This window comes from Acinonyx jubatus, chromosome B1 (assembly GCF_027475565.1).
Source record: "Acinonyx jubatus isolate Ajub_Pintada_27869175 chromosome B1, VMU_Ajub_asm_v1.0, whole genome shotgun sequence".
In the NCBI taxonomy this organism is placed as follows: Eukaryota; Metazoa; Chordata; class Mammalia; order Carnivora; family Felidae; genus Acinonyx; species Acinonyx jubatus.
In genome coordinates, this window is record NC_069382.1 from 31,863,905 (window position 1) to 31,880,861 (window position 16,957).

The 16,957-nt window shown below is 43.9% G+C and overlaps 1 protein-coding gene across 4 annotated transcripts in view; it reads right to left on the reverse strand.

Annotated features, from left to right (window-relative positions):
• Positions 1-16,957, reverse strand: part of DOCK5 (dedicator of cytokinesis 5) — a 218,508-nt gene that overhangs the window by 122,036 nt on the left and 79,515 nt on the right. Inside the window, exons 3-5 of one of the 4 annotated variants that reach the window (XM_027077373.2) lie at positions 15,882-15,922; positions 10,619-10,674; positions 8,235-8,331 (exon numbers count right to left, since the gene is read on the reverse strand). In XM_027077373.2, coding sequence (XP_026933174.1) covers positions 8,235-8,331; positions 10,619-10,674; positions 15,882-15,922 — 194 coding nt within the window. Of the gene's footprint in view, positions 1-8,234; positions 8,332-10,618; positions 10,675-11,602; positions 12,726-15,881; positions 15,923-16,957 lie in introns of those variants that run through there. The other 3 variants (XM_053216412.1, XM_053216411.1, XM_053216413.1) reach the window with 3 other exon arrangements.

Below are 16,957 nucleotides of genomic sequence, written 5' to 3' on the forward strand. Positions count from 1 at the left end.
TTTCCCCACGTAATTCTATATAAAATATTGCCATCCCGTTGTCTTTCAACTTCACAAAAGGAATGAGAAATTGAGGCTGTAAAATTTTGCCTTTCAAAGCTGCTGGGCAAGAAAGGGATCTTTTTTTTTTCTTTTTTTCTTTCTTGCAACCTATTTGTCTACTCTTACTTAGCTGTTTTGGTGGGTTTTTAAAAATTCTAACGAAGATATTATTTCTCGTATTATGATAAAAAAATAAAGCGCTCAGACTCAGGGGATCCCTTCTGAGAGACAGTGCTTTGTGGCACATGCTCACAAGTTCTTGGTCTCAATGATATCAGACACTATCCGGGGCGATTTAATTATTACCTGTCCATATCAGCCTTCTTTGCCAAGTTCCCCCCCCCCAAAAGAAGGATGAAGACAGCCATTCTTCTGTGATTCACTGTGCCCAATTAATTCTGAATAGACAAGCTGGAACACACCAAAGGAAGCCACTTCCCCATTTACTTTACGGACGTGAATTTCCTCGCCACATTTCTGAAATTGTTCGAAGTCGGATGCTCTGGGCAACAGCTGGACCCTGACACTTTACGGGTTCTTGGGGAAGCCCGTGAGGCCAGGTGAGAAGAAAACCGAACCCTCCCCACAAGCCCCTGAGCCAACGACCCGAATCTCCACCTGTTCTGCCTTCACACACCTCTTCCTGTCTTCTTTCCTAAATCCTACACTGCCCAAGCCTGCCTGTTGCAGAGTACCTTCTCTGTTATCATTAATCCCAACCTTTTTTTTTTTTATTTTAATGTTTACTTATTTTTGAGAGACAGAGAGAGCACAAGCAGGGGAGGGGCAGAGACAGACAGGGACAGACCCAGAATCCAAAGCAGGCTCCAGGCTGTCAGCACAGAGCCGGACGTGGGGCTCGAACTCGTGAGGTGTGAGATCATGACCTGAGCTGAAGTCGGACGATTAAGTGAGCCACCCAGGCACCCCAGCCTTTTTTGCACTAGCTGCGCTGTCACATAATTTAAGAGAGCAGGGAATTTATTTAACAATCTCTCTGATCCTCTCTGCAAAAATCAGCACAATCCTGGGACAGGAGTGACTCAAGAATGAATTTTGACAGCTCAGATGTAAAACAACACTCTGATTTGAATTTCAGGTACAGCTGCGTGAAATAGAGAACTCAAAATAGTCTCCGACCAGACAATATAGGCATTCCTGCCCTTGCTTAGAAGTTCTCCCTCTTTTTTGCTTGGAGATCTCGAAGGTCTCACTTTTTACATGTCTATTATGAATGGTTTTCTCGCGCATGCTCTTTCTCTCTCTAAGAATTTCTAGAGATAAAAACAAAATCGCAAGAAAAAACAGCTTTGCCTTCAATAGTGGCAGGGATAGAGAAGCCCCCCATTGAGTATTTTAGAAATCCTAGGGGCCACTGAGACAATGACGCCACCTCCCTGGGTGTCAGAAAACCTGGCTTCTAGTCACTTTCCCAAAGAATGCAGAAGACAAAGACTTTTCTCTGGTCCTCCACCTCTCCATCGGCAAAGGAATAGCTCCTCTGTCCACCAGCCTTTCCCCCCTTCTGTGCCGATTTTGATTCCGAGGCCAAAGCGCTGGACAGAAGGTATGGGGACTTGGTCACGACTTCTAATTCTGTCACTGGCTCGCGAAATGACTTTGGGCAAATCACTCCCTCTGAGATACACGCCCATCTGTAAAACAAAGGGACTGGGTCTGGGATCCATTCCCGGGGATGAGCGTCTGTGAGTCTATGGCCGAGATGTTAAACTTAATTACTCTTCTAAGCAACTTCCTGATTGACCGTATCCGACTCTGACCATCTCACTCCTGATGGGCTCACACGCTCTATCGAATTCCACCCGGGTAGATCTCTCTGCCGTGACTCTCCTGGCTTTGCCCAGTGTCTATAACTCCTGGGGTCTGGAGTGGCCTCTTGGCTCCTGGGCGTCCTCATGCTGCACGGACTCTGCTCTCTGGGCGAATGGGAACCCACGGGGCCCCAGATACTCTTTCTCTCCACGCTAGCGAGGCCTCTTCTCTTTCCCAGAAAAAGGCTCTGCCTGACTAGCAAAGGCTTCATTTTTCAAGACCAGGTTCCAGGAAGGCAATCTTGTGCCGCAGGAAGTAGCGCGAGAGAGCCACGCCCCAGAAGGGCTTGCAGATGAAATGTCCTGAAAACGAGACACAGTTTTCTATGGGAATTTTCTGTCCTTGGTAATAAGCAATCAGACGCTGGCTTCCAACCATGGGACCGAGCTTAATTACACTTCAGAGCATGTGCCCCGGCAGCCAGTAATAACCACCAGTTCAGAAAGATTAGACTTGAGTAGCTTTAATCTGCGTGGATATGCAACGATGGGAAGAAAGGCGATCCATTGTGTCTGGCAAGTTCCCCGCGCCCACCTCAGCTCTGGGCACTTGCTCCGCTCCAGATTTTTGCAGAACTACATACAGAGCAGCTCAAGGTTTTATCGCACTGCGAATTTTAAATGAGAGATCAGTCCCTTCTATGAGCTACATTTTAGCAATTATGTTCACGCGATTCTACATCACGCATTAACCACCTTCTACCCACCACCAGGCTTGTCTCCTATTTCTTTTCTGTGGGGAAGAAGGGTTAGGTTCAGCCTCCCAAAATTGTATGGGCCAATCAGGCCGGCTGACCAACACTCACTGAACCATTTCTCCAACCGGAAGCTGGGGAGTATCACGTAGCCAAATCTCGGGAGGGGAGAAGTTCTAGAGTATGTTCACCATCACCAAATATCTCAGAATTTCCAGGACGGTACCTCTTTCAAAAATTTCCATCCATCTGTCCCCACAAATACACCCTAACCTGTCAGTTTTCAAGTCCTGATTATTGGTTGAGAAAATGGACTAGAGCGTGGGGTATAGATCCACACGGATTCAAGAAGTGTTGCTGGGTTGTTACTGAAAAAGGGACACCTGGGTATCACCATAGTCCCGTGATGTTTAAATCAATGCACAGGCGTCCGCCCTTGCGGCTGGAGGAACTCGAGTGGAAGATGTGTTGCTAGAAAGGAAAGAAGTTCAGCTCACTGGATGTACTTTCCCAGGCTGGGGAGAACGAATGACCCTGAGATGCCGCAGAGAAGAATGGACAGAATACGTGTGAAACCACTGACCGAGGGTGTTTAAATTCGCACAGAGCTGGAAGGGAGCCCACTCATCAGCCCCAAGTTGGAGAGCACCCTGAAACGACTTGGGGGCAGAATTCCACAGAAGCAGTGCTGTAAGGGGATATTGGGGGCTGTCACATTTTGATGACAAAGTGCCAGGCGGTGTCCTGGGAGTTTTATACAGATTATCCTACTGAACCCTTACAGCAAGCGTGCAAGGGGTATGTAATATGTAATTACCATTTTAGGTAAGAAAAATAAAACCTAGGGGTCAAAGGACTTGTCTCAGCCTGCAGAATCAGCTTACTGGCATACCCTGGACCCAAATCCCTGCCTTCAGGATCTGAGTTCTTTCTGTTTCAGTTTCTTTGTTTGCGGTAACAATTACTGGGTTTGCTGTTTTTTGTTTTCGTTTTTGTTTTTGTTTTTCCTGAATATAAAAGTACATACCAAGTAAGGGTGCAAACCAGAACGTAAGAACTGGTCACCTATCTGACCCCAGCGTCCACCATCTTGCCATTTCACTAGGCGACCACCTCCTCATTCACAATGTTTCCCCCTTTCCTGACTCACCACTGAAAACACACCCACTAGACAGGCTCCAGGGGAGAAACAGCGGCGTAGACGAAGCCAGAAACTGTGGGGAATTTGCACTCTGCGTTGGCATGCTTCCCTTTGCATTTCTGGAGTGATCCGTGCCTCCCAGACTTGAGTCTACACGAAAGAGGCTCACTATCTGCAGTGAGGAACAGCCTGGTTACTGAGTGCTCAAGGCCGCCCCGCCTAAGATGATAACACAAGGCAAAAGAAGTGGCCTTGGATGGAGAGGGGGCTCAGGGGGCACACACAAGGGAGCTTCAGAGACTCTGAGTTGGGTCAGAGGGATGCCAAGTCAAGGCTGCCCAGAGGGAGGACGTCCAGAGAGGCTACTATTTCAAGCTAGGACAGCAGCAAGAATGATATCTGCAAAGTCCCGGATGTTCAGTCTGCCCCATGATTTCACAGCTGCCATCTCTTTTCATGCCCTCACAACTCCATGGAGTCAGCAAGGCAGATTTTACGTCACTTTCACAGAGGGGCAGAATCCAGATGATGCTTGGAGACGTCAAGTGACTTGCCTAAGAGCCAGGCAGTGCAGGGCCAAGCTTCCCGATTTCTAGCCCAGGGTTTGTCTCCCACAGCCTGCTTTCTCCCCAAAGCATAAAACCGCCATCACCAGGAAAGACAATTAAATGGGAAAGAAAAGAAGGCACATGTGGGTTGTCATCGTTTTTTTTCTCTGGGCTTTGGACGAGTGGGTTCCCCTCTCTTCAATGAAACCTTTAAAACATATTTATGGTTATTTCACAAGAGTACAGTGTGACTGCTAAAAATAAATCACAGCTATCCAAATGTTTTCCCTGTCTAGAATTACCTGTGTCTACATGGCTGGGCTTATACTGGTTAGTGGATGGCACCTTCCTCTCATACAAGACTCTGGATCTACTCCATAATTTCTCATGAGCACAGACTGAGAAGGAGAGAACCAGTAAATGTGCTGTAGAGAAATATGGATGTTGTAAGACTCCACAAGTATCTTTACAGATATCAAACAGAACACCCGGTCTCAAAAGTCTGAAGGAGGAAATGCAAAGAAAAATATAAGTATTGATGTGGATTAGTAAAATCCAGATTTATCTTTACACAAATTGAAAGACTTTACAGAATCAGAAAAATCAAAAACACTGATAAAACTATGGGTGGGATGGGGAGGGGTGAAAACTACAGATTTGGGGTCCTTTTACCTTTTTTTCCAGTAAAGCGTAATATTTGAGGTTTGCTACTTTGATGCACAAATTTTTAAGAAAGGAATTCAGAAATTCTGCCTGAAGCGAACTGTCAATATTTTAGGAAGGAACAGGAAGAAAAGAAAGTCATGATTAATAATGAACCCATTTTAAGTGGCTTATTTTTTTTTAACTTTTTTTTTTTTAAGTTTATTTATCTTGAGAGAGAGAGAGAGAAAGAGAAAAGGAGAGAGAATTCCAAGCAGGCCCCACACTGTCAATGCAGAGCCCGATGTAGGGCTCGAACTCACTAACCATGAGATCATAACCTGAGCTGAAATCAAGGGTCAGATGCTTAGCCGACTGAGCTACCCAGGCACCCTTAAGTGGATTATATTTTAATGAACAAGCAAATATCAAAAGCAGAAGCAGATTGCTGAGCCCTATCAATTGATTAAGATTCCCACAATGAACATGTTTTAGTCACCTATAGCAGCTATAAGACATTTTTAAATATTCACAATTAGCAAAATGATTACCTTATTAGCTGTCAATATTAAGAGAGGAAAAGTTAATCTTGTCCTCTGAGAGAAGACAGAAGTTATTTTCTTTGCCTGCCTTCCTTCCTTCCCTCCCTCCTTCCTTCTTTTCTCTTTCTCTCTTTCTTTCTCCTCTCTCTCTCTCTCTTTCTTTCTGCTATTAAATAGTGAAACGCCCACATAGGAAATCTTCACCCTGGGCTTACCACCATTTAAGCAGTACGGGTTTCTGGAAGCCCAAATACACGAATCAGACTTCTTCCTCCCTAGTTCACTTATTTATCATTTCTACCAACAATCAACATGGTAGATTCACCTGTAAACATGTGGAAGACACAGATAATGAAGTGAGCACAAGCGTTGTGTCTCAACCAGAAAGAAAGTCGACCGCGTCCATATTCTCCACTCTCTGACATTACGACGTTAAAGATCTCATTTCACCGTACTAATTATCCGGTACGTGTCACCACGCACCAATTTCCAGAAAGAATGCATTAAGGCAGTAACCCGTGTATATGCAATTCTCATCTATCAAACTTGTTGCGCATCCAACACTAACTGGTCAATTAACCAGAACCAGAGAGTGCTTTCAACAGACATATCGAATGATTGATGTCGGCCAATGGGCTTAAAAGGGCAGGTCTGTCCTCCCGGAGTTCCTGATTTAAGAACCTACAGGTAGCTCACCCCTCAATTACACATAAAGAGATCAAAAGATCACTGGCATTACAATGCAGTATGCCCTAAGGGCCGGATGATGGCCTCAGTAAGTGCTCCAGCGGTCCAAAAAGAAACGTTATGGATTGGTGTGGTTAGAAGCCACACTTAGATAAGGAAGAATGAACTTGAACTAGGCCTTGAAAGATGGGCAGGCAGAGAAAAATCCTGTGCTTGTCCACAGAAGGGGTTGGTGATTTCTGCTGCTGTGATCCATCATGGGTAACACCAGCCCAGGATGGAAATGAAATCATACATTAACTCTTAGAAGTTATGCTAGAATGAGCTTCTGATTACTGTTTTTAATATTAAGGGTCTAGAGGGAGGTGTTCTCCATAAGTTATTAAGACTGGCTTTTGAGAGTTCAAATGAAGAGTCAACACATGACTGAACAAAACCCTAAATAAACAAAGTCACATAAAGGAAAGAGAATGGCTTCCAGGACATCGGGTCCAGTCTCCTCCCTCACTGCACTCATGCATGCATCGAATGAGAGAATAAGCTTTTACCGTGAGAATTCCCGGTCAGCCGGGAAAGATACTAATGGAGGCAGGACCTAGTGACGCTCACTTACCTCCGGGTCTCCAAGAAAGAGGGAACGTCAGCAAAGGATATTTGTGCATTCCGATGTCAAGGAAAGAGCTTCCTGGTGTGGGACACAGATGCAAACTTGCTTCCCCGGGGACTTTGAACATTCCTGGCCTCTTGCAAGACAGCTGCCCCCGGGTGTTCTCAGCCCAATATTAAAGGTCACATCTACCTCGTCCTGATTGCAAACCTACACACAACTTGTGATTATGGTTTATCGTGGAGACAATGGGCTGGTTCCTGTGTAATTTCCCATTGCACTAGTGTATCTAACCAGCACTATGAGGTCAAACCACTGTCGAGAGAAATAGTCCTTCGAGTTGGCCTCAAAGAGAAGACTTAAGACCGTGACTTAATACCACTTAACTTGCGGGGGGTCGGTAAGGTACGCTGGCTGCCGTGTGCCACCCTTACGGGAGTCCTCACGCGGCTGGGCGGTGAAACACTGACAAATTCCTATTCACTGGGTTACACATCAAAAGGCTAAGAGCGTTTCTACTGTTCCTTCCACCATCTCGTGTCATCAATGACCCTACCCCAGGACAATGAGAATATGACAGTTATCAACCACTGTATGGTCCATTATACGGACCTTTTTCTTTTTCTCTCACCAATTTTATTCAGCATTGTAGGAGAGGTTCCAGCCAGTGCAAAAGACCAAGAAAAAGAAATAAAAGGCATAAATTTTGGGAAAAGAAGCAGACAACAAGATCCTGTATTTATAACACCCTATGGTTCTTAGGATACCAAAAGCACAAACAACAGAACCAAAAAATGGGAAAATCAGACTTCTTCAAAATTAACAAGTTTCGTGCGTCGAAGAGTACCATCAAGAAAGGGAAAAAACAACCCACAGAGTGAGTTTTCAAATCATATCTCTGACAAGAGACAAAATGTCCTTACAAGTCAATCATAAAAAGGCAAATAGCACAATTTTAAGATGGGCAAAATACGTGAACGAACATTCCTACAAAGAAGATATCCAAATGACCAAAAGGCACATGAAAAGATGCTCACTGTCATCGGCCACCAAATCAAAACCAAAGTTAGATACACTTTACACACACTAGCACGGCTATAATAAAAAAGACAGGGCACTTGGGGGGCTTGGTCGGTTGAGCCTAAGTCTTGATTTGGCTCAGGTCATGATTCCAGGGTCATGGGATAGAGCCCTCCACTCTCAGTGCGGAGCCTGCTTGAGATTTTCTCTCTCCCTCTCTGTCTGTCTATCTTTCTCCTCCTCTCTGCCCTTCTCCCCCACTCATGCTCTCACTCCCTCACTCTCTTTTTATGGACTCCATCAGTGTGTTCCCCATCCTCTGGTTTCTGGCTGAGGTACGGGGGGTTCCATACAACGGAACACAACAATGGTTGCACCCGACTCCATGCAGAGAGCTCATATGTTGCTGACACCTTGCAGCAGAACAGACAGGACCAGAAAATAACGCCACCAGCTTCAAGACCCGGGGAAAGCTCACCACATAGAGCTTGCGCCAGATGACAGCCCATTCTCGCAGGGTCGACGTGAGCTCCTGCACCAGTGGGAGCTCACCAGGGATCACGGTCTCGTGCTGCCTAAAGAGAACCAGACAGAGGCTCGTGTTACTCTGGGTCGGTCATCCCTGCTTTTCTTGACAGAGGTCATATTCCCCACAGGTCAAAGACGGGAGTGGGGCTGGTTAGGCTGGAGACAAGACAAAACTCACCCGTTGTGGGGAAATTTGTTTGGAAGACTTTATTACCCCTAGGCATCTGAGGGAAAGAGAAGGACCTTACCACTACAGCTCTCAAAAGGAATCATTTCTGCAATGAGATGGACCCATGGCCCAGCCTGGACTGCCCCATTTCGGATCGTTACAGGAGCAATGGTTATCAGCCACTGCTGGCTTCGGTGATTCCGAGGGATGGAAGCCCCAAAGCCAGTATTTTAGCTCGTTCTGCCAAGCAACCGTTTCATTAGGGAGAGAGGGTGAAGTGTTCATGGCACAGGGGTCGTGGGGCTTGTAACCTCAACCAGGACCTGCTGCTAGGGACCGAGGCAGTGCTCTCTTACGAAGTGATGCTCAGGATTCTTATCTGCTGCCTCGCTGCACTGAAAACGCATACAAACCAAACTCCTCACTCGCTCACAGGAGACTTACAACAAAGCGGGCCCGATATCTATTCCATCAATCCTCTGCTATTTTTATGATGAGCAAAAGGAGAAAAGGAGAGTAAGGGCAAGCGAACAAATGGCAAATAGTGGTAGGATTGCCAGACTTAATTAAGACTACAAGACGCCCAGTTAAGTTTGGATTTCAGACAGATTAAAATAATCTATAATCTATAATCTGTATTATATTATATATGTAATATGTAATATGTAATACATATAAGACATATACTATATAAAACATATAATTATATAATTAAAATTATAATATTTACTATATATAAATTACATAATATATATTATATATAATTATAATAAATATATCACCTATAGTATATATTATAATTATGTTTTATATATTATTATACATTATATTATGTTATTATATATTGATATTTATTAATATTAATATATATTATATATCATGTTATATTACATAATATATATTATATTATACATCGTATATTATATAATGTATGTTGTATATACAATATATATTATATATGATATATATGTATATATCATATATATTATATATACATATATATTATATAATATATGATATATACGTTATAATTGTATATACAACATATATAATATAATATATGATATATCATATATATAATATAATCTAAAATAATTTTTTTAGTACAAGTATGACTCATGACATACCTGGGTCATATTTACTGTAAACAAGTACTTGTTGTTATCTGATTTTCACCTGGGCACCCTGCATTTTTACCTGTCAGCCCTAGTTAATGGGATCATGCCTCCCTGCGTGCCCTTTCGCCAGCGTGCCAATGGAGGCTTCCCCAGGGATGGCCCACTGGAAGGAAGCTTCTCTGGAAGGGCAGGACGCCTGGTTTTCAGCCTTGGTTCTGCTACTGAAAAGTAGCCGTGTGAACTGGGGCATGTCTCCACCTCTCATCTATAAAACACGGATGCAGAACTTACGACTGAGACTGTCCTTTGATGCCTTGAGCCTGCGTGACTCTGATCCGTTCCACTCTCTATGAGCCCTGGGATGCCAGGCTCTCCTTCCCTCCTTAACTCTCCGGCCCCTGGGCTCACCAACCACACCGTGTCTCTCTCTTCCACTTCAGGCCGAGCGTCTTACTCCTCTTACTGGCCACAGAGGAAGTACTTTCCAGGACACATGGCAGGGTGGATGAAAAATAAGAACATCCAAAACTTGATGGATATTATCTGCAGGCCACGTTCAGACACATTGTTTCATAATTTTACATTAAGCTCAACCAACGTAGGGCCAGATTTATCGCCCCCAATCTGCACTGGAAAAGTCCAAGGTGCAGTGCGGCTACCTGACTTGTCTAAGCTTTAGTGCTGGTTACTGTAGGGATGCAGCCTGCCCATCTCTGTCCCAAGGGTGACAAACTGGGGGCTCTCAGATCTTACCCGCAAAAGAGTGCCAAAGCTTCACGTATGTGCACACATGAGCACGCAAACACTCAGTGAGCAGACAGCACAAAAGGAAGGTAAGGGCCCTTCATTCATTCATTGCCCGTCTTTAGGATTCTAGGGAAGGATGCCAGGGAGGAACAATTGTAACAGAAAGAACCACGTCAGGAAAAGGTTTTTATTCGCTTCCCTCTCATATGAGAAGAGAGAAATCCTGCGCAAAAGAAACTCTTTAATGATAATTTGACATCTTCACCAACTTCTAGGAGCCTTCCTGGAATTGGAACTTACCCTCGGTCTTCCACGGTTGCCTCCTTCAAATGGATATACGTTTCAGGGAAAATCCCCTACAGAGAGAAGAACTTTGGTTACGTGGCTATACGAATCTCAGCGTAAAGAGCACAGAGGGCATCAGGAATGAATGAGGAAGAAACAGGATGCCTGGACAGTGGCTAGAGTTTGCGGCCAGGCTTGCGGGAGGCCAACCATCCTGACTGACACCTAAACGAAAGCATGGCTGAAAAGACAGAAATTAAGAGCTGGGTTCCCAGAGCCTAGGAGAGATGCTTCCCCAGTGGGCAGGCAAACATGTCCGGGTCAGCTCAGGGCCGCAGTAATGTCAAGGACTTTCACAGTGAGATCCTTAAACCCTCCAGATCGTACCATGAAATGCTTCCCTTTAAATGGCTTCACATAATTAGTGACATGGAGGGCTATGTACTTAGTGGCCCATAAAATTACAGTGATTTTCTAAAACAATCCCTGTCAGCACTTTTACTTAAACCAAATGTGCCCCAAATCAATTAGTTCTAATTATCCCGTCTCAAATGGCTCTCCATTCTGTATTCCTAAGGGGCGATTCTCCATCGCTATTGTGACACTGCCCATGGGAGAACCAAGGCCCAGACGGACCCCAGAGAAAGACTGGAAACCAATCAGTAGAAACTGAAGAAGCGAAGATCAGATCTAACCACCAGAAAGCAGGTCATGGATCTGAGTCTTCCTAAATGCCAGCGGCTTCTATTGTTTAAACTGGGTGATACATTCATCAAGAAATGGAGAAACTGCTATCTGAAAAAGGCATTGCTGCTCTTTGTTTTAAGGGCAGTGTGCACGCCAGACCAGTAGAAGTCGGAAAAGAGCTCATTTAATGGGCAACCACTGGCCCAACTGCTCCCAGCCCAGCACCTGCAAAGGTCAGTGCGACCCGGCAGGCGCACACGTCCTGTGTCGGGAGTGGCTGACCGCAAAGGTGGGAGAGGAATATCCTCCTACCTGGGGGACCGGGTCAAAGACGTGTATGCACCCAGCGATCCTTAATGCATTCAGTGACCGACCACTGGGGTCAGTGTGGTGTCCGGTTTCGTGTGCTATGTTTGCCTGAATAATACTCTTCTTTCTCCATTTTAGCCCTCTGTCAACAAGACAGGAAACAGCAAGAAAATCTGAGGTGGAGCTGTTCCCACAAGTGGTGATGGCAGGAGAGATCCTGCCACTGCTTGAGTCAAAGGCAGAATGGCCATCCTTTCCTGCCAGGCAGGAAGAACCCCCAAACAAGTACATTACCTTCCCCTCCACAGGGTGTCTAAGTAAGAAAGTACCACGCCAGTCTGTTACTGAGCAGCCCCAGAACACACACAGGAGCAAGGGGACACTGACCTCTTTCCTCACAGAGGAAGGACTCAAAGTCATGTTGGGAAACCGATCAAATGGTTAAAAACAAACAAAAACGGGGAGTGGGAAGTTAGCAAGTGATGAATCACTTAAAGCAATAGTTACGTGGAGCCATATCTGTAGGTTAAAATGCGATGTAACACTGCTAATCCCAAGGAATATCCTCACAGCAGATTTTTCTCATCAAGGAGGGTAACGGACCAGCTAAAATTTTGGGGCATTCGTAATCTGATGACTGGTCTCCTCCCAATAACTGGGAGAAGTCCAAATCAAAGACAGAAGCATGTGAAATAAAAACAGTGACTTATTTTGTAACATCTAAGCAGACTACCAGCAGATGACTTATGCTAAATTTACAGACCTGATGGTTTTCCTGTTAACAGAATATTTGTTTCGTTGCATTACCACTCTGTTCTCTGTAGGCATCCTCCCTCCATGAGGGCATATGCCCACCTACGGCCATTTGATTGCTCTGGTAAATCTGAGCCTTCTAGAACTTTTCCTATGCCCATCCGATACACAGAAAGGCAGGATGGGGCCCCTATGCGGCTCAGTCAGCTAAGCGTCCGACTCTTGATTTCAGCTCAAGTTATGATCTCACGGTTCATGAGCTTGAGCCCCGCATTGGGCTCCTCGCTGACAGCTCGGAGCCTTCTTGGGATTCCTTCTCTCCCTTTCTTTCCCTCCCCACTTTCTCTCTCTCTCTCTCAAAATAAATAAACTTAAAAAAAAAAAAAAAAAGGCAGGATAAACTTGGGGGATAGGTTACTGATTTAAAGCCTATCTCATTTTTGGCTTTCCTTTCTCATTGCAACTTAACTCACTTCAGTAAAAAAAAAAAATAAAATAAAATAAAAAATAATGACTTTCTAAATATTGCCCTTATCCACACTTCCACAATCATGCCGGGATCAATAATCAGTTTCTGCAAAGCTCTTGGCTTCTTCAGTTTGTAAAACCACAAGCTCATTTTATCACTGCTCTAAATGGCTAGGTTGGCTGATAAATGACACCCAGAATTTCCATTAAAATAACAGGCCTTTCAAAGAGTTCCTCCCCTAAAGACCGTCAAAAGCAGGAGAACAGCATTAGAAGGGTGTTTCAAATAGGCTGGATCTCTTAATGAAAGGGAGTCAGAAGCTCAACATAATTCATGACGGCTATCTGAATTCCCTAGATTCTTCCTGGAGTTCACCAAGAAGATACTTCAACTTAAAAATCAACAAGTAAATGCCAGGTCCTTGTTAGTCCTCCCATTTCATTGAAATGCAACGTTGAATTATCACCGACTTAAAAGAAGCTCTTCCTGAAATCATTCTTCATAAGGCTGAGATTTAAAGTTTAAGGATTTTTGGGGCGCCTGGGTGGCGCAGGCGGTTAAGCGTCCGACTTCAGCCAGGTCACGATCTCGCGGTCCGTGGGTTCGAGCCCCGCGTCGGGCTCTGGGCGGATGGCTCGGAGCCTGGAGCCTGCTTCCGATTCTGTGTCTCCCTCTCTCTCTGCCCCTCCCCCGTTCATGCTCTGTCTCTCTCTGTCCCAAAAATAAATAAAAACGTTGAAGGAAAAAAAAAAAATTAAAGTTTAAGGATTTTAAGAAAATGAAGACAAAAAAAAAAACTGAAAAACACACCCGGAACTTGTCATTTAGATCCTAGCAAAGCACTCCATTCACTCTTCAAAGACGACAAGGGCACTAGTTAAGACGGATTTTGATCTATTAGGACATCACACAGGATGCCTTAGAAGCCGCGGTCGTGTATGCGCAAAAAGGATCCTCACATTCTGTAACTCTCTGAAAGGGGAGAGTGTGGTCTGGGAGCTTGTTTCAACATGATTCACAATCACCAGTTAAAAATCAAGAATTGTGTTTGTTCTTTAAGTTCATATGACCATATCTGAGAATGGGTTTTGGCTCATTTTTTTTAAGTTAGCATTTTTTTTTTTAAAGATTGGGGGTTAAGTGGCACAAGTATTCTTGCTCTTTAATAAACTCAGAACTTCAAAACTGTTAACTCCAATCATGTTTTGAAATAACTATCGTTTGGGGCGCCTGGGTGGCTTGGTCGGTTCAGCGTTGGACTTCGGCTCAGGTCATGATCTCACGGTCCGTGAGTTCGAGCCCCACGTCGGGCTCTGGGCTGACAGCTCAGAGCCTGGAGCCTGTTTCGGATTCTGTGTCTCCCTCTCTCTCTGCTCCTCCCCTGTTCGTGCTCTGTCTCTCTCTGTCTCAAAAATAAATAAACGTTAAAAAAAAAAAAATTAAAAAAAAAAAAGAGAAAGAACTATCGTTTGCTCTAATTGTGAATAAAATAAACACTGATAGGGCTGACCCCATACCAAGCGGCAGGAGTGTCTATAAACCGAGTACAAAGATCCTAAAAGGACGGAAGCTCTTGGATTTAGTCTTATCATGCTTTCATTCACACAAGAACATCCCTGTCATACATCCCTATTTGAAGGTCTGGAGAACTTAAAGTCAGCAAGAGATTAAATGAAAATAGTTAAGCTGGAAATGAAAACATGTGGCACAAGAATCAAACTATGGGCAGAAAAATTCAGCATCAGGATTTGGGGCGGGGTAAAAAGAACCAAAATTGTGGGAGTTGATACTCGTGTTATGAGCAAATACTCCTTTATTTTGGAAGATTATGAAACGGTCAAAGTTAACAAAATGCATGTGTGTGTGTGTGTGTGTGTGTGTGTGTGTGTGTGTGTGAAAATACTGCGTATGGCATAAAAGCCAAATATACAAAAAGCCTGACCAAAACAGTGGTTTCTAATGCCCTACACTTCGCAGAAAGGGGCTTCTCTACGCGCTGAGCTCTCTTGAGAGTTATGTGCCCAGATTACTTGTATCTCATGCTGTGTTTGAAAAATAAGAACTGTGGGTTTTGGGTTGTTGTTGTTTTGTTTTGTTCACTTCAATGATAAAATCTGAAATGTTTCTCTTCCCCCTTTCCTAATGAGCTATTTTGCATGTGAACTAACTGGGAAATACTATGGCCCTATCAACTCTGCTCTTTCAAAACAAAGTGCTGACTCCATGGGCTCCAGAGGGTGCTGCGTCAAAGGAAAAGCACTGACCAGACCTAAAATTAACTGAGGGGGGTATTAACATAACTAATAGATTTTCTTTGGCTTGCTGATGAGTAGTTTTGGCACTGGGTACAGGAACCTGCTAGGGTCAGTATTTTTCAAACTCTCTGCCCACGATGAGATACACTCTCATGGCAACCCGGTACTTAACTATACATAAAATATAATTTAAGATACAGAAAATACATAAACGTACGAGCCGCAAACAAAAGTTGCATGCAACAGGATTTGTCACAGTGTTCCATTTTCTTTTCTACTTTTCAGAGTCTTGGTTCTTGGAAAACGATGGTTAATAACCCACTAAGTTGATTTCATGACGTATTACTGGGGTTGGGAGGTTCCCGGTTTCGAAACAACGAGGCTGGCTTATCCATCTTGTGATAAAGGATAGAATCAAGCAGAAATGGGGGGACGCTTTAGTTCTGGGACGTAAGCATTGGAGCCCAAGGATTAAGAAGAAGCACGGGTCCCCCTGAAGGAGACAGCCAACAGTAGCCATGTCACTGTATCACCACCCTTTTTAGCTCGAGGGACAGAAAGCAAAATGCGGGACACAGTGTGTGAGTTCACCTCTGGCCTCTATCCCTGAGGTGGCAGGTAGGAATACGGCCAATGGGACTTGTGCCATTTCACCTAAACATTGAGGTCAGAGAATGTGTTCTCAGGCCTAAAGAAGAACCATCACAGAGAACACAAACGAGGTCTAGAGACAGCAATGAGCAGAAAATGAGTAACACAAAACTAGCAGACAGATTCAAGTTAAAAATGGAATGATAAACCATACCTTTTTCGATTTATTTTGGAGGGTATATCCTCTGTACCAACCTGTCAGGGCATAAGAAAACAGTCTTTTATGTTATCCGAGGTAATATAAAGATATCAGCAATACACATCCTCCTATTCTATCAGAACATTGGCCTGGAATCCAGGGGGCAATTGGCAGACTCTTTAGAAAAAGTGCAGTTTGGGTTTATTACACGGCCAAAATTTAGATCTATATGAGAGCTTTATTTTCTCCATAGGTAAAGGATTTAGAATTCAAATAGAATCATGACTCAGCTCCACTCCTTTAGAGAAAGGATAGAACAACAACAACAAAACAAGACGGAAGGCAGGTCAACCTCATAATATCTTAATACCTTAGTCATTCATTGTTTTTGCATGAATGAATAAGACTTTCATCAATATGTATAAATTCAAAAGTCATCCTACACTACTAAATAAAGTAAATAATTTAATAGTTTATATAGTCTTTCTCTTATCTAAATTCTCAGGTGAAGAACCACTATTCTACAACAATTAAAAAAATTTTTAATGTTTATTCATTTATGAGACAGAGACAGAGCATGAGTGGGGGAGGGGCAGAGAGAGGGAGACACAGGGAATCCGAAGCAGGCTCCAGGCTCCGAGCCGTCAGCACAGAGCCCGACGTGGGGCTCGAACTCAGACCGTGAGATCATGACCTGAGCCAAAGTCGGACGCTCAACCGACGGAGCCACCCAGGCACCCCTCTACAACAATTTTAAATGGCAATAGCACATCTCACATACACAAACATTTGCACCTAAAAAAGTTGAAACAAACAAATCGTAAAACAATGTTTTAAACAATTCTTGGCAATGCTATATACACCCCCAACAATAGAAAAAAACAATTGTTTGCTTGATGAGGCTTTGAATAAAGGCTTTCACTTCTTTATACAAATTTCAATAAATACACATACACCAATGGATGCTTCTCTACCCTCTATCTGGTAGAGGGAATACACAATTTAATCTGTCCATCAACAGATAACTTACATTAAATATTTATTGGACACCTACTAGAGGTAATTTACTGTAATGATTTTCCTCATTCCCC